The sequence below is a fragment of the Eurypyga helias genome, unplaced genomic scaffold (assembly GCF_000690775.1).
Source record: "Eurypyga helias isolate BGI_N326 unplaced genomic scaffold, ASM69077v1 scaffold34236, whole genome shotgun sequence".
NCBI classification, from domain to species: Eukaryota; Metazoa; Chordata; class Aves; order Eurypygiformes; family Eurypygidae; genus Eurypyga; species Eurypyga helias.
The window spans coordinates 12,144-29,655 of record NW_010259105.1 but is presented as its reverse complement, the minus strand read 5'-3'; the positions used below and the strand labels follow the sequence as shown (position 1 = coordinate 29,655).

Genomic DNA, 17,512 nt, shown 5'->3' with positions numbered 1-17,512 from the left:
AATGCTGGCAGTGGGTTTTGATTCTCGAGGAAGTTATTCCTTTAACGTAAGGTTTAAGAGGCAAAGGTCCGTTCCGTCTCGTGTGAGAGGTCAGTAGGGGTGCAGGTGGAGCCCAGAACTGCAGCAGTGTAGGTTTGCCTTGTGTCTGTCAAATCCCATTTCGGATCCGTCTCCCTCCAGTATGGAGAGACGGTGCCCCAGCCCCACTGCAGTTCTGTGGGAAGCAGTGCTGCAAACTGTGTGCTGCTTTCCTGGTGGGTAGCTTGGGAATCAGAGGCAGATGAAAGGAACGGAGGCCAGACTTCAGGGATAACACGGTTAGCTCCCAGCCTTCATCCTCGCGCACCGGAGGTTTGTATCCGCTGAGATGGCCACAGACTGGTTGTACGTCACGTCTGCTGGTTCTGTGCTGCCTGATTGGGGGATTGGGAACAGAAAGCAAACAACTTGAGGAAGAATAATGAAAAATTATGGCCGAGGCTTCCTGCGCTCTAAAGCCAGGGTTCTCAATGCCTGGTTATGGTTTCCCCAGCAGCCACAGACTGCGATGCTGCGGGAATATGTTTGAGTGGCAGAGCTGACGACGTGGTGATGCCAGACGCAAACGTGTAAGAAACAGGATCCCTGCTGCTTGGGGAAAATGCTGCTTTGAGTTTATGGCTGCACTTTGATACGTAAAAGCTGGCTGCAGCATTGGTTTTCAGTATTTTGTATTTAATATATTCTTTCTTGAAACTTAATTAGCATGGAAGTTAGTGACTATGAGATGACCATGATTCAAGGCTGACAAGTGCTCTTCTGCCAAACCTCTTAGAGCTCCAATTCATGCTGCTTCTGTTACACAAGCAGAAGGTTTGTAGTTCTCGTAAGTAAAGTCAAATATGTGAATTTTCCAACCAATGAGAATCTAAAAAACCCCAAAATATTTAAAAAATTGGCTGTTCTGATTCTTCTTGAGTAGCAGCTGTCAGCACATGAGCATCAACTTCTACGTTTGGAAGGTAATAAGTGTGTACTGAGAGGTAATTAAACGAGCAAATTCTTTTACCCCCCCCAGGTGGAAGGGTTCAGCCGCATCGCATCCAGCAGCTCCTTTCGTAAAGGGCCAGCTCCTTTCACTGCTACTTCGAGGTGGTGCAGGAGCTTTAAATTGGGTGTATGCGAGGGGTCTGTTTGCTTGTCTTTCTTTTCCCAAGTCCCCCTTCCAGCCATGGCTCTGAAGCAGTATGGGCTTGTACAGGGTATCAGGTTGCCTGTCCAGCTCCTGGGGTCATAATCCAGGGGTCTGTGATTTTTCCTGTTGGTGAAACGGGTGTGATGCTTTGCTGTCGGGAAAAACTTTGTCATACGTCCACTTGCATCTCTGAAAAGATCTGTCGTGAGGGTTACGGAGCCGCTCTCCAAACGTCAGACTACTTGGGGCCCAGGATGCGATGAGCCGGTCTCGGGGGTTTTAGAGCTCGCCTGTACGAGCAGACTGGGCTTTGCAGGTGCAAGAGTCGCAGCGGATCCAAACCAGGGGCCTGCACAGCAGAAGCTTCTTGAGCTGGGCTGTTGGGTCGGTCCGTTCCCGGCTGTTTGACCACCTGTATGATGTTGACGTGGCCTCTCTTACCATTTCTTAGGCAACAGAAAAAAATTGTTTTTCCCCCCCCAGGAGACATTGCTCAGATGAAATCAAAAGAACGATAAAGTTTGGCGGAGGAAGAGAAGCTGCACTTGCTTGCCTGGCCGGCAGTTTGCCAGGGCACTAAGATGTCCGTGGACATGAACAGCCAGGGCTCTGACAGCAATGAAGAGGATTATGACCCTAATTGCGAGGAGGAGGAAGAGGATGAGGATCCTGGGGATATTGAGGATTATTATGATGGGGTAGCTAACGACGTGGAGCAGCAGGGAGCGGATGCCTTTGATCCAGAGGAGTATCAGTTCACCTGCCTGACTTACAAGGAGTCGGAGAGCACTCTGAATGAACACATGGCCAGCTTGGCTGCCACGTTAAAGGTGAGGAAAGGTTTCTGCCTTAACGCAGGGGTCAAGTCTGTGGTTGAAAGGGCAAATGCTGCGCGTACAGCTTGAAAGAAAAGCTGCGTTGATGTTACGGGGGGCTGGAGGAACGTTACTGACGGTCCCCAGGTCAGAACTGGCTCGGACATTTAAACCTGTTGCAGACTGGTTCTGGGGACTGATCAATCTCCCTTGCTGAATGTTGATTCTTGCAATTGTTGGTTGTTTTACAGAGCTGAGCTTCATGACCAAAATTCCTGAGTTATAGCTCTTAGCGTTAGCCCAATGCCAAGGGGATGTGTAGGAAAGAAACAGAGCGGGCCATAAAAGGTGCAGGTTGGCACACCTGTTTGAGAAGACAACTGACAGACAGGAAGGCATGCTAAAAGTCCATCTTTCTAACACAACTGCCTTTGTTGGCTCTGAGAGAGTAACCACAGACTTTCAAACAGACAGATCAGCTGTCGTGCCGGGTATTAACCCTGCTGTTGCGGCAACAGCAGTGAAAGTACAGTGAACTCGCCAGCTCTTGTGGTGACTCGCTCATCGCGGAAGAGTCCCGCTCCCGGTCGGCTCCGCGGCGTTACGCTCAATAAGACTTCTGCGAAGTTTTCTTTCCCTCTGTGCAACTGATTGTCGTGCAGGCTGGCAGTAAAAAGAGATTCCCTCTCTGCTTTGCCAGCGTGTTTCGGTCCCAGTGCAGAGCAAAGCAGTTTCCGAAGCGCTGGGTGTTGTCACAGGGTTGAAATGACCAGCATATTGATTGTAGCGGGTCTCCCAGCACTTGTTCTCCGGAACAGCCCCGGGAAGCAGGACAGGTGACCGCGGCATACAAAAACCCATGCTCGGTAGGTTTGGATTCCTATTCATTTGGCCTGAATCAAACCTGATTTTAAAAAATGAGAGGGATCTCTTGATCCTTCTGTGCATAGCAGCGTGGTCTGTGGAAATAATCCTAAAGCCCGAGGGCTATAAAGCCTGTGAACAATAGGCTCTGAAGCGCAGCCATACTTTTTGCTGCCTCTCTGGCTGATTTTGCCAGCGCTCGGGCTCGTTCCCAGCATTGGCCACCTCAGAAAGTGAAGTTTTACTGGGCTTTGACTGTCAAACTCATGTCTGTGATTTCTTCGGTCCCCTCTGAATGCCTGCTGGTTCCTCCAGATTGTAAGAAAAGGGAGGCAGGGGAGAACAACGCACGAGAATGGCTGGTCAGCACTTCTGATCCAGTTGCTCTTGGTCCTTAGTGATTAAAGATTTAGAACGGCTTTTCTGGTCCTTGCGGCTTGCCGTCAAATGGAGCGCCCTTCAGAAAGGGGACCCCTGCCTTGTTCTCTCCAGTTCAGTTCACAAAAGCATTACTTTGTTTAGTCTTCGGAATCAGGCTTCCCGAGTGAAAATAAGTTTTCCAAGAGTTCTAAGGTCTTGTTGAGCAAATACTGCAGCTGACCAGAGAATACCAACCTGCTAGCACAAATCTGGCTCCACGTGTGACCCATGGAGAGAACGGTTTAGATTCCTTTTTACATCAAGAATATGCCAGTGTATTTGCTTAAAAACGCAGTGGTTCACGTTTGGGTTTGTGCGTGGGAAGATAACATAATTCTGGGTGCAGAACTGTGATCTGGTAAGCCACGCGCGAAGTCTTTGGCTCTTGACATCCCCCCTTAACTCCGCTCGCTGGCAGCGGCGGTGCGAGAGTCGCGCTCCTCTGGCAAATCTGTGTCGGCAGCGGGTGCTTTGTTTGTCGGCGTCCTTGCTTACGGTCCTTCAGCAAACCCTGTTTCATCCTTCCCCAAGGAAACTCGTCGTTTTGGTAGTTTCTGAGACATGCTGGAGTGGAAATTTGTGTTGCGTCAGCAGGTAGAGCGAAGGCGGCGACCGGATAGAAAGAACGCTGTCATCGTTTTCCATTGACTTGATGGATGTGGATAAACAGGGACAGGCTTCTGAAACAACTCTGGTAGCTTCTCTCCTCTCATTTGCTTGAGCTCTAAAAGCTTCCTTTTTCCCTTTTGAAGGTGACCTTTCATTGTGCCTTGGGTTTTCTGGGTAGCGGCGAGTGTTCTTTTGGAGCACGCTGGTTCATGCTGTCGATCTTTCCCTTGCGATCGCTTATGGGGAGCTTCCCGGCCTTAGCTCGTGCTTAAGGCAGGGTGGGTGCCCCTGCCAGGGAGAGGAGGTGGTTGGTTCGAGGCTTCTCAGGAGGTGCAGCGTTGGAGGCGATACACGGCGTGGTACCGCGGCGATTCGCCGGCGCGTGGAAGGCACAGGCTGATGCAGCTCTGAAGCGAAGGGGAAAGTGTCTGCAGTAAGTGGGCCCAAAGCCATGTTTGGGTGTCCTGCCGCGGTGTATTGTCGCTGGGTGACCCGCTCTCTGGGGGTTAAATGGGGAGGGGGATTGTCGTAGTGACGTGTTGTGCACAGGCTTTTAGGGCCAGATCCAGGTATTCAGGGTTTACATCCTCGTACTTGCAGCCTGTTCTGTTATTAGCTGATAACCTTCTAAATAACCAGTGTTTCATTTGCTCTGTGCAGTTACCCTCAGCATGTCTTAAACTCTTTTATTCAGCTATTTTGGGCTGATTGTTGATTTCCTGTTTTCTTAAAAGCGCGGAGGTAAGGGGTGATCTTCCCTGGAAAGCCCCCTGGCTACCTTCTTTCAGTGCTGGTGGGGTGCAGCTGACCTTGTCCTCACCCCTCCAACTGCGCAAACCTTGCGTTGCCGGGCTGACTTCAGGTAGGTGTGAGCTCCTTGCGTGTGTTTGAAAGTCGAAATGCAGCATCGAGGCAGCCTCTTCAACAAAACATCGGGGCTTTATCTACCCTCTTAGAGGCAAAAATCACTTAAAACCTGAAGGCGTGAAACCCAGCGTGGAGGTAGACTTGTGCCCTTGTGTCTCTTACTCTCAGAGGAGGCCCGTACCTTGAATTCTTCCGACTTGCTTTTGGCCAAGTGGGGAATTCTGATCAGAAGAATGAATACAAACACCCTGAAAGTTTCTCCTCATATTGGCTTCAGTAGGAACTGAGTGGGTCCTTGATTTCCAGCAGGAAGAGGAGGAAATGTTTGCTCCTTGGTTAGTGCCGTCAGACTGGAGCTGCTTGTGGCGGGTTCAGCTAATACGCTAAAATCAGGACAGGCTGTCTCTGTTGAAACATGCCAGAAGAAAATCTCAAATTATCCAAAACACTGATTCTCTGACCCAAAGGCCCGTGAATTGGAGCAGATCACATTTAATTCCCCAAAGGGCGCGTGGCCAACGCTCGACACGTAAGGACAATGCTCTCGCAGGCAGGATGGCACCTGTTGCCTGTGGGCCAGCAAAGCCACTTAAAACCATTCTCTTTAGAAAGTAGATCTAATTACAGAACCCAGCGTTTCCTGAAAATGACCAGTGTGAATTGTGTAGCAGAGTTTGTTTTCAAGGTAGCTGTCAAGTCGCCGCGGAGTGGCTGTGGGTCGGGGAGCAGCGGTGTCGGCATGTGTGCACGTACCGTGGTACCCAGCAGTTGTACAAACAAAGTTGACCCTGTCACTGGCGGGCAGTGGAGCGTGTGATGATGTCATGCTGCTTTTGTTTGTGAGTGACACTTCCTGGCTCTGCTGAGGGTCCCCGTACAAGCCGGGAATGTCTGTGATGTTCCAAATAACTGGCAGTAGTTTCTCCCTTTCAGTGATGAGATGGATCTTTCTAGCTCTTCCCAATTCTTTTCTAGCTGGTGATACAAAGCGCCAGATGAAACAATTGCAGTTACAGTTGGTGCAAATCTGTTACCTTGACGTTAGGCCTTTTTCGAAGGTGGGTGTCAGTCGTGAGGAAGCGAAGGTGTTCCTGCACGTATGAGGTAACGAGGAGAGGAAGGTGTGTTTTTACAGGCTGTGAGACTCGTGTAGTCTTTCCACTAAAACCAACGGAACTGTGAACCCGAAGAACCTACAACTTTCAGTTTACTAATGTGAGCAACCTGCTAGTATTTACCAGACAGCAGGCAGCCTGCTTTCCCTTGCTCTCTGAAATAACAGCCTGTGATGTGTTTTTAGCCCTGTCCCATGACAAATAAAGCTTGGTAGATGCAAAAAGTATTCAGTGTTGTGACACAGTGCTGAATCCATCAATCCATGTTACCGCCACTGATCTTTCAGAGATAAACCAGTTTTTCATATATCTCTGCTCACCTTATTGATATCACGGCGTTTCACGTCTCCAGATTAGTATTTGCTCATAAAAACACGGCCCTCCGAAGCCCTTGCCCACACTCAAATTGCGCTGACGCAGACCAGTTCGTTGGGAGCGCTGCTCGGGGAGTGCTGGCAGCAGTCCTTTGCAAATACCACCTTCAGCAGCTCCGGTCACGTGCCTGGCGGTTGGCAGCCTGCGCGAGCGGCTCTCCCGAAGGAGCTGGAGCACGGAATGCCTCCCCCTGCCACCGCAAAAACCCCGGGCAGAGCCGGGCGCCAAGACCCTGGCGTGGCTCCCGCCTGGTATCGCTGCGCAGGCCGTGCCCCAGTCGGTGGGGGGGGCTTACCTGAGCAAAGTGGGGGTGTGCAGTCATCCTCTCTGGTGCCGGAGCACGTGGTGAAACTTGTGTGCAGCGTCAAACAGCAGTTGTTGGGCACTCGGCGCAGCCAGTTTTTACAAGTGTTGAAGCCCCTTGAAATACTGAAACGCACATACGTGAGAACAGAGTTTGAAAAACTCGCGTTCAGAGTTAGCGTCCGTAGGAACCGGCACTGATAAATAATGGTGAACAGGAAATGTGAAACTAACACTTTTTATGCACGGTGGACGCTGATAGGCAAGTCGGCTTCTCCGCAGAACCCCCGTGGGGCTGGCTGGCTGGCGATGATAACGCGCTCTTCGAAGTAGCCCATAACCCTCGGTCAGTCAGGGCACGCAGCTTATGTCGGTGCCGTCCTGTGCTTGAGTGCCCGGCCAGCGTTCTGCTCTGGAGGTGTTGCCCCCAGGAGCGCATGTGTTTGGGATGAACCTTCGTCCTTTCCCCACTCCTGATCCCAGGCGGGAAGATCCCGAGCTGTGGCCTGCCGGCCTCACGGTGCCTGTCTTTTAGTAGTGTTAAACATCGTGGCTGCCGATAGGTCCGTAGCATCTTCAGTGTGTGCTTTGGTTTGGCTCCTAAAGGTGCGGGGAGTGTTGGTTTGGGCTGGGGTTTTGGTTTTTAAGAGCGTAAGCTTGCGCGGATGGCGAGTGGGCTGGAGAACCCTGGCCTCGTGACAACTGCCTGAAGTCAGCTGGGGAGAGAAACCAGCTTTGTTGCTTCGTGCCCAGGGCTGCCGCGATTCTCGATTGGAAAAACGAGCCGTGAACGTCGAGGGTGATTACAGCCCAGACGTTGCCCTCATCCATGCCCTGATCCCCGTCTTGCAGCCAGTGTGACTCTGCCGTGAGCAAAACCATCACAGCTGCTGGTGAGCCTGGGCCTGGTGGGCGGCAGAGGCAAGACGAGCCATTAAAAATGCCGGAAGCGTCCTTCAGGAGCTGTTCCGCGTTGCAGGCTTACAGCCGGACAATGCCATCACATCCTTCTGGAGCTGTTCTGCGTTGCAGGCTTACAGCTGGACAATGCCATCACATCCTTCTGGAGCTGTTCTGCGTTGCAGGCTTACAGCTGGACAATGCCATCACATCCTTCTGGAGCTGTTCTGCGTTGCAGGCTTACAGCTGGACAATGCCATCACATCCTTCTGGAGCTGTTCTGCGTTGCAGGCTTACAGCTGGACAATGCCATCACATCCTTCTGGAGCTGTTCCGCGTTGCAGGCTTACAGCTGGACAATGCCATCACATCCTTCTGGAGCTGTTCTGCGTTGCAGGCTTACAGCCGGACAACACCATCGTGGGAGCAGCGTGGAAGAGCTGGAGCGTGCTGCCAAATTTGTGTGCCATGCCTGTCAAGGACGGCCCAGCAGCAACAAACTGTGCTGCGTGCTGAGAAGCGCTGCTTTATGCACAGGTTCCTCCTCCTCATCTTCCAGCAGAAGAAAAATGCCCATGGAAACTGGGATTGTCAAGCAAAGGGTGGTGTGATTGGGTCCGAAGAGGGATTGCTCACCCCGTGTGCGTGCTGCTGTGGCTGCGTGCACGCGCCCGCGCTTCCCGGCTCGAGTCAGCTGCCCGTGTCCTGAGCCACCGCTGCGTGGATTCGGGTTATTCCCTGCCCCTCGCTTCCCCCCTCCGCGTCCTCCCTTCTGCCAACCAGGAGTTGTGCGCTTCTGGGGCGTTGTGCTGAGCGGAGTGCGGCGGGGGGTGCTGCTGGGGGTTTCGGCAGCGTGCGCTGGGCGCGGATGCTCTCGGACACCGCGTTGCTTCGGAAGGAATAACGCCACTGCGCGCGGCCGGGGAGTCTGCGTCAGCCTTCCATCTGCGTGCCATCCCATTTCTCGCTGTGTTTCTTTCCCTCTGAATCTTCAGAGGAGGCACCTGGTAGCTGGTTTGTAGCCGCCTGCTGGCCTGCCATCTTGCTTTAGTCTCCTCTGGTGTCCTGACTTGTTTCTGCGTCTCCCTGGGACGAGCAGCCCGACAGCTTGAGAGAGCGCACGCGGAGATGGCCCGAGCCCTGCTGATCCCGTTTGTCGGCAGCTGCCGCCGAAATCGCTGCTGGCCTGTGTAGGAGAGGGGATGGCTTAAAGCAACACCTAAGTGCGGAGGAGGAGTTGGAATTTAACCCGAGATCCCCTTTCTTCAGCGTGGGGCCGAGCGGGCGGTGCGGTGACGGCTTTGCACGCCGTGTGCGACACCAGCAGTGTGTGTCGCTCCCAAGCCTCTGCCCCCTGAACGCGATCCTACGGACCGATGCCATGGGGTGCCGGTGAAAGCCCCGCGGTGAAGCAGAGCTGGGACCTTCCACGGGCTCGAGACTGCAGCCCCAGGCTCTTAAATTGCATTTCCCTGCCCCCAGCCCCGGTGCAGCCTGCGCTCCGCAAGCAGGAGCAGGGCCGAAATGTCAGACGAGTTGTAAGCAACGCTCGCAGTAAAACCTATTTCTCACGTGTTTTTTAAGCTTGACTCAACCCAGAACAAAAAGAAAGCGGGGTGGCTGATTTTGTTTAACTTTGTCCGTTGTTCTTTTTCTTGGTAAGTGAAATGAAAAGCTCTGAAAAGAGCCTTCTAGTGCCCGGAAACCCGTAGCAGGTGCGGGGGACTTTGCCACAAGACTTTGAACGTGTGGGGTGTTTATGGCAGGTGACGTTAGTCACGGCTCAAGCCCCTGAGTGTTGTGCCAGGGTTGCACTCTGGAAGTCTGCTGGAAAGAGGGGAAGACCAAAGAAGTAAAATGGGCCAAAAAAAGCGTTTTGGTTGCCCTTTTACTTCTGGATTCCTGATATTTCTGCCGTTTCTCAGATACCCTCCAGTAACAACAGGGCAGTTTTTCCAAGGGGGCACGGAGGGAGTCGGATCTACTGTCCACCAGAGAAATGAGTGTAAAATAGTGTTTTTTCCATATGTGGGCCACTTTCTTCACCTCAGCATCCTTCAGGAAAGCCTGTCTGGAGGGGTTTTTCCTTCAGCAAAATTGGGAGGTGTTACTGCTCTCCGCTGCGAACTCAGTTCAGGCTCCCTGCCCGTCCATGCTCGCCGACATCAGTGATGCCGGGGGTTCTTGCTCTGTGAGTTTTCACTGTTGTAAAGAAATCAGGAGTGTGTTTTCAGGAGTTTTGACACCACACACTGATTAGTACCTTCCCAAGTTCATCCTTTCCGTGCAGAACTAACACAGACTGTTCGTGGATCAGAAGAAATGCTTCTCGGGATTGATCCGATTTGCTCCAATCTGTTGGTATAAAGACCTTTGGCCGAGGGGAGCACAGGAGATGGAAGCTGCGTTTCCTTCCGCCAGGTTTGTGTTTGTCGCAGACGGGCATCTCGGTGTGACCCCGATGAATTGTCGGCGCGAAGCCACGGGCTGTCGGCTCCAGCCAGATCCTCATCCTCCAGCTCATTCTGAACTGACTCTCTCTGAGGGTCCTGTGATGATCCTCGGTTTAAGTTCCTGCTACAACAGCTCTGCAAAAGTGAAGATTTAAACCGATCTCCCCAAAACAGGCCACCCCTTGGAGAAAAGCAAAACGAGCTCCCGAGACGCGCGAGCGGTTTCTGTAGAACATCAGCCCCGCAACGGACGGCGGGGTTTTAGCTTTACAGAAAGGTTTCTGTCTGAGTTAGCAGCTGTCAGAGTGGCAGGGTGGAGAAGGTTTTCTGTGGCAGAGCGCGGGAACGTCGGCTCTTCAAGCAGCAGCTTATCTGGGGGAGCACGTTGAGACGTTGCTGTCTCGGAGCTCTCCAAGCCAGCGAGGTACCTGCCGAGCTGCTTTGCACATCCCTTTCGGTATCGTCCCAGCGAGCGCCAGGCTCCTTCACGCTTCTGAAGTGTGAGAATCTGCTTGTCCCGGAGAGGCCCCGGGAGGTAAGCGGAAACAGAAGCAGTAAGGAAAAGGACACTGTGCTCTCTCCGCAGATGGGTAGGAGCATTTGACGGGCTGTCGTTACGTCTCTGTGTGCTTTCTGAATCTGGTTTTGTCCAGCACTACGTATGTTCTTTGAGCTTTTTTTGCAGCTCCCGTGGAGCCTTTCCCTTCCGCGGATCAGCCCCCCCCGGCACCGCTCCTGCGCACGCAGACGCTGGGCCCGCTGCGGCGCAGGGATGCGCCTTCGGAGCCCGTGGCTGGCAGTCAGCAGCCTGCCTTCCCTCGCTGGTCAGCCGGGCTTCGGCCGAAGGGGCTTCCGAGGTGCCCATTTCCTCTTTCAGGGTGACGCTGGAAATGGCAGATTGGGTGAGGTTCTCCCTTTGGCTTTGCCACTCCATCATGAGGAAAGAAGCACGGCCCTCAGTCGGAAATTTTCCAGGTTCAGAGTTGGACTGAGCTGATCCTTGATCTCAAAGTCTTAAGCTGATGGCGAGAAAATGGGGAGAGTGAGGGGAAGAGAGACATTTTTTAGCATGAACACTGCTCCCAGCTCTCGTCTTCCAAACTTGGATACACGTAATGGCAGCTAGAAGAGCTCTGGAGACGTCAGGGTACGCAGGAGCTTGGGCAGGATGTATCAGCTGCAGACCAGGCCGTGAAGTGCGGGCTCTAGAACATGCGTCCCTTCTGCGCTGCGGTCTGCGAGGGCTGTCTCGCTCTCCTTTTTGGCTCTTAGTATTCTGAAACAAGACTTGGGAAGTTCAAACAAAGCTGGCGGTTTATCAAATGCACCTTTTAAAATTTGTTTTATACCGGAGGCACAGCATTACCGTTCCTGGATAAGCTGGGGTTCCTGTGGCGCCTGGTGACTGGCGGGGACTGAGCCGCAGCGCTCTCTGAGCTGTATTTGAGGTCTCGGCGGGTGTGAATCTTTGACTGTCCAGGAAGGGCTGTACGGGACAGCGTGCCCGACCAGCCGCCCAGGCTGCGCGCTGGGCCGCGAGGCTGCGGTGGGTGAGTCGCAGGGGGGGTCGCGTCTGCCGGCTGAAGGGTTCAGGCAGCAGCGTCGGCTTCTGTGCGTTGCGTCTCCAGCGCTGGGCGGTAACGGGTTACGGACGCACGGACCGAACTTCCGGCTGCAGTGGCGTCTGCTCCTGCGTACAGAGGAATACTCCCGTTATTCTGGGCTGTTACTGTGGAAGAAGTGGCTGACTTGGTACAGCCATTCAGTTGCTGTGAGCGTACAGCCGGTGGAGAGGCCGGGGAGTGCTGCCGATCAGTACAAGCCACTTTTGTCGATCCCTTGTTTGCTTCTCGTGCTTGTTTTCTTGAATTTCTCCAGTAGTGCTGACCCCTGACGGTCCTCACGCTTGCCTGCTGAGTACCCAGCATCGCGGCTGGTGAGCAGGTCATGGATTCTGATGTGCTGAGACTCCACGCAGCAGGCACGGCCCCAGCCTCATCGGCCATCTGCTCCTCCCTCTCGTCCCTCTTTCTTACGGCGTGGATGTTATCCCTGTTCAGCCTGTAGGAACTAGCACTTCCATGCCGAGCAGACTGCGGGCACGTTGCTGCAGCTGGCTGGCTCGGGGACTTCTTTTTGGCAAGATCCAGCCAGGTAGTATCAAAAGCTTCTCTGCTTCTGGGCTTTTCTGGGGGCGGACTCATGTCATGAACCTGGCTTTAGGGACTGAAAACGTTTTATTCTGGGGTGACTTTATGACGAAAGTAATAAAATTGGCACTGCAGTTGATCCCGTCAGTGCTTGCAGTTGGAGCAAGGTAGGGATGGTCACACGAGCTTTGTTATTCTTGTAGATCTGTTAATCTGTCATCCTGCTGGGGCCTTAATTCCACGTTTTCCTGACAATTTGACTCAAAAGCATTCGATTCTGTTAGGGTAGTTTGTTAGACTTCGGAAATGTGTGTGCTAGTATTTGTGTTTCTCTTCCTATACGTCTTCATTCCTGAATGTACTTGGTTCCTGCCCTGGGAACAACTTCGTGGAGTCACAGTGGTGGAACGGATGGTACACCTCAGGCTCTGAAAATCCAGCTGAAAAACACTCATTTTCATACGTTGTAGGTAAACTTCCCATTTGAGTCTGATGGTTTGGTAGGGTTTTTTGTCAGGGTGGTACTTCTTCCTTACTGCTCCTGCGACATAATTTCATTGCTGCTGGAGAGTGATTCATTAGTGTGTGCTTTGCATTTGCAGGAAGCCAGGCTTGGAGAGACCACATTCCTGGTGCTTGCTTGTTTTACAGACCTGAAATGCAGATGTCTTCCTTGTACAAGCAAGTCAAAGGGGTCTGTCTGGGTCTGCCAGGCCGGGGTTTAGGGAGCAGCCCATGCCAGGCTGGCAGCGGCACTTCATCGGCACGGACTGGAGCGGACCGCGTGGGCTGGCAGCCGGCCTGGTTGCCACGCTCCATCTCATCACCAGCTTCTGTGCTGGGAGGGCGGGCAGCACCGCCCGGGCAGCCTTTGTTTTCCCAGGGTCATGTCAGTGGTAAAGGCGAGGGGGGTGACGTACCAGACACGGTGCAGCGTGAGCTAGCACATCGGTTTTTCTCGAAAAACGCATTATTTGAACATTGGGCATTGATCTTTTGGTACTGGGGTTTCTTGGTGGCTGGCAGAGTGGGCAAATGGAAAAGTGGAGGTGGATGAAAGCCCTTTAAAAACCGCGGCTGCATTGTGCTCAGCTCGCGGTGCCAACCGCCCGTGCGGCAGGAATGGCTCCCTTGTGTTGTGAATCCGCACCGCGGCGGCGCGGGAGGCTTGGAAGAGCAATGTGTGACCCGTACGTCAGATCCTGGGATTCACCTGGAGCAGGATTCAGGAAGGCTATGGCCTTTCAGCTGATGACGGGGACTGGCAGCTTCTCTTAGAAAAACAGCTCTTCCCGCAGCGGGGGTGGAAGGAGTTGTGTTTTCGGTAGGGACAGGCACTAAGGTGACAGCCTGGCTCGGCGGGAGCGAGACAGAGCCCTTTAATGGCAGAGGGCGTTCGGGCATGCCCCAGTGCTTCCCGGCAGAGCAGCGAGGAGGCAGGGGTCACGAGCCTTCCGAATTCCCCTGGGAGAGGTGTCTTGTTTGCAGACCTGCTTTGCTTGAGCTCCGTGGCGTGATAAAGGGGTCGAGAGGCAGGTTGAAAGTCCAGCAGCTCAGCAGATGCCTGTGGTCTTGGTGACCACTCTGAGCCTCTTTAGTGCTAGCAGACCGCTGTTTCCTTCTGAATAAAGTAATGTATAGGAGCAAAGGAGAACTTGCTTGCTTGTGCCTTTGTAACGTGACTTGAAATGTCGTTCTAGAGGGTGGCGGGCTAGCACGGACTGTGCTAATGCTTGCCAAGAGCACACGTGATGCACCCAACGCCTGAAAACAGTCCCTGCCACAGCAGCTTCCCATCTTCCCTTTCCAGTCCAGTGCATAACTTCCTTGTTACAGGGAAGGCTTGGGATGGTGTTTTGGTTTTTCCCTACCCTTTGCTGTCGCAGCACGTCTGCCTTTGCAGCGTGTACTGCTCCGTAAGTAGCGCCCGCCTGCGCCGCGGTTCCCACTTTGCACACTTGGCGAGGACACTGATCCCAGCCAGCTCTGGGCCTCTCCAGTGGTGGCCACAGGCAGGGCTGGATGTGGGGCTTCCGTGAGCAGTTCAGCTAATCCAGTGAATCCATGTGAGTTGGGTACGTCCATGTTTCATTCCAGCCTGTATGTTGCGGCTGTCAATACATTGTGCTGGGATTAAACCGCAACGTGTGTCTCGTAGTCTGATGAGAATTGAGCATCACCGGGCTGTTGCACTGAGGTTGTACAATTGGTTAGTCTAAGAAGATCTAAGCAGAGGCGTGGCCTCAAAATATGCCAAACTTGACCTTTTTTCCCCTTTTATTTCCCACCCAGGTATCCCATGCTGTCGCAAAGCTAGTATTAGTTAGCTTCCACTGGCAAATCTCAGAGATTTTGGAAAGGTAAGTGGGAATAGTCTTCTCTCTTCTGTGCTCGGTGCTTCTCCCCCTTGCTTTGCGAGAATGCTCGGAGTGGTCCCTAGGCATCTTTGTGACAAGCACCTTCGAAGCTGAAAGCAGTCCATGCAGACCGTTCCAGGAGCAGAGGACAAACACTGCTTTGGGGCGGCTGCGTTGCCTGGGAAGAATTTGGGAAGAGGCAGAGGGTGGTGGTGGCGTCAGTCTGCAGAGTTACTGTCCTGCTGGGAACCCTGTAGGTGCATTTAGCTTAAACTTCGAGATAAGAGAGCGAGTGCCGCATCGACATCTCTTGTAACAAATACAGCGATAACACCTGCTCTGTTTTGAACGTGTGAGCCAGAAATCGTGATGGAGCACTGAACCTGTACTGCTGGATCCTTCAGCAGTCCGTGCACACTGAGGTTTTTGCTCCTTCTGAAGAAGCAGTGGTTTTTTCCAAGCTGACTGGCATTTGGAGAGCAGGAGAAGATGGTGTGGGAGCACTGAGAGGTGCAGGCCCTTTGCTGGGTCACTGTAACCAAGTCCTCCAGCTCATTTCAAAAGGAGGGTTCAGACTCTGCCCAAACATGTACGGGAAGTGTGTCAGGAGACACTGCTGTCTGGCAACCCCTCCAGAAAATACTGGCTCAGAACTGAGCATTGTCTCAAAATAGAGAGCACATCAGCCTGACGCGCGGTGCCATGCCATTTTTGGCCCTGTAGCCAGCAACTTCATCCAGAGAACGTATGGGAAGTGCACCTCGGGCAGGGATATTGTTGCAGCATCCTTGGGAACTGGCTCCTGCGAAAGCTTTTCTCTGCGGAACGTGGAGAGTGAGATTTCTGCTTAGCAGCTCGGGGCGATTCTGCAGCTTAGCAAACAAGATTTAGACAAGAGGAGGTTTGGTTTGCCTCTGGAGCTGTGACTTTGCACATTTTTCTCCAGTTGCTCTGGTCCTCAAACTTGTGTCTTGGTACGAAGGGACATGAGCGAATGAACGCTTCCTGGTACAACTGAAAAGCGCTAGCGGGGAGGGAGGGTTTACAGCCCTGTCACAAAGGTGACGCTGTGATTTCAGAGTTCTAAACGTTCCTCTGCCGTGGAAATTGCAACCAGCAAAACACGTTAATTCTTGTGCTGCTGATAGACAGCTTCGTATGCCCAGAGGGGTGTAATCTCTCGCAGAGTAAATACTTTGCTGGGTAATAGGCTGGAGCCAAAGCGAGGCCGAACCAGGATATCTTGATCTGACAAACAGGAGGCAGACAGGAGCCTCAGTGGGGTATGTTACTGCGGGCAGGGGCTCAGGACTGCTCTCAGTGTGGGGATGGCTAAAAAATCGTGTTTGAGGGGGAGGGATGGAGTTGGAGAAAAATACTCATCAAGGAATATGAGGGAAATGTTAATCCAGTCTGGGGAGAAGTCTTGTTCCTGATTTTGTCTTGTTCCTGATTTTGAAGACACCCGTAAGGTCTTGTTGGTGAGGGTTCAGGTGACTGTGTGAAGGAGCCTCGCGCAGGACATTTCCACTTCCCTTGTTGAAACCTACCCTGCCATTTGCACAGCGCCTATTATTTATTCAGATGAGAAGGATCATTTAACAAAGCAAAACATCTTCTGGAAGTGATCTGATCATTCTCCAATTGCCTTTTCAGGCACAGGTCTAACGCTGCCCAGTTGCTAGTAGAAGCACGAGTCCAGCCCACCTCATCCAAACATGTAAGTACGCTAACTCTCTCTTTCTGTTCGCCTGGCAGACACCTCTGACCCACCTCCTCGGAGGATTGCACTGCTGACAGCAGGGTCTGTCCCGTGCTAACCCCCTGCCAACTCGGGTCCCACACCTGAACTCAGTGCTGGGTTCACTTTTTGGATAAGAATCCATTCAAGAGGTGTCTCATGTTTCAGTGGCAGCTTTACTATCATCTTGCAGGTAGTGTTCAAGAATTACTTGCCCCAAGAAAATTAAGCTCCTTTTTGTGGCACGAGTAACGGCACGCAATGGTAGGAGCAGAGTGCGTGGGCTTGGGCACCTCTTCCACTCCTGCGCTCCTGGCAAAAGACACTCGAGGGAAGCTCTGGCTGCGCAGAGTGAACAGAGCCTGTCTGTTCCTGGAACAGAGAGATTTTGAAATGGGTTTTTCCTCAGATGACTGCTGCACTGCTCTGCTCAGGGATGCTTAAGCCAAATCTCCCAGTGGCATTGCCGCTGAGCCAGTCAGTAGCGACATTGGAACGAGCAGCGTGTGTTCTGCAGGCAGGGCTACACAGGTCTTTAGATCTCTTCCCCATCCCCCTTTAAAGAGAAGCTTCCCGCTGCGTGTTTACAGGGTTCATTCGTGGCGGTGTCTGGGTGCAACCCACGGTTACCTCAGGAACACATTGCCAAGTGTCAGGTTTTGAGTGTTAAATATTACGTCTGAGAAACGCTTCGGGGTGGGAGGAGGGGAGGTTTTAAAAGCCTGATTTGGCATCTGAGCTGACTGGTGACTAGCAGAGAGTGAAAATGCTGAAACAGCTGACAGGAGTAAGCTTCGTGGACTCAAAATGAACTCTCTGCCTAGAGTCCAGGACAACAATCTTTGTTAATTGACACATTATTCCCTAAATTTTGAGATTTGTCGGAATCTTGTGTCAGCTGTCGCTTGCGTACTCTCCACTGCAGTGGTGATTTCAGTTCGGGAAGAAAGATTCTGCAGTTGAAAGGTGAGGTTAAGCCCTGACAGACGTGGCTCAGGAGGCAGTTGGTTACAGCCATCCTGCACAGGCGAGGGCACGTTACTCTGTGCTTCAGCTCCTAGTGCAGAGCTAGGAGTAGCAAGGGTTTAGGGAGATGAAAAGAGGTTGTGTGAGTGCTCTGTGAAAGGAGAAATAGGAACGTAAACTCCTGCTAACAGCTTTGGTAACCTCTTCCCAAACTCACTGCCTGGTAGAAGGGCCCTGCTGCGCCAGCGTCCAGCTGGGCTGCTCTCCGGGGCTGTGGAACAGTGACAGTCGGACCCGGATAACGGACAACCTGGGTACATTCAGGGAAGGACTGACACAGTGATGCTTATGGCACCTTCCGGAGCCTGGGGGGCTACAGGAAAGCTGGAGGGGGCCTGTCCCA

At 52.8% G+C, this 17,512-nt stretch overlaps 1 protein-coding gene across 1 annotated transcript in view; it reads left to right on the top strand.

Moving 5' to 3' along the window:
• Positions 1-1,656: 1,656 nt before the first annotated feature.
• Positions 1,657-17,512, top strand: part of ARIH2 (ariadne RBR E3 ubiquitin protein ligase 2) — a 26,644-nt gene continuing 10,788 nt past the window's right edge. The window contains exons 1-3 of the mRNA XM_010154581.1: positions 1,657-2,004; positions 14,338-14,405; positions 16,059-16,122. Of these exons, the coding sequence (XP_010152883.1) occupies positions 1,756-2,004; positions 14,338-14,405; positions 16,059-16,122 (381 nt within the window). The 5' untranslated portion in view covers positions 1,657-1,755. The remainder of the gene's footprint in view (positions 2,005-14,337; positions 14,406-16,058; positions 16,123-17,512) is intronic.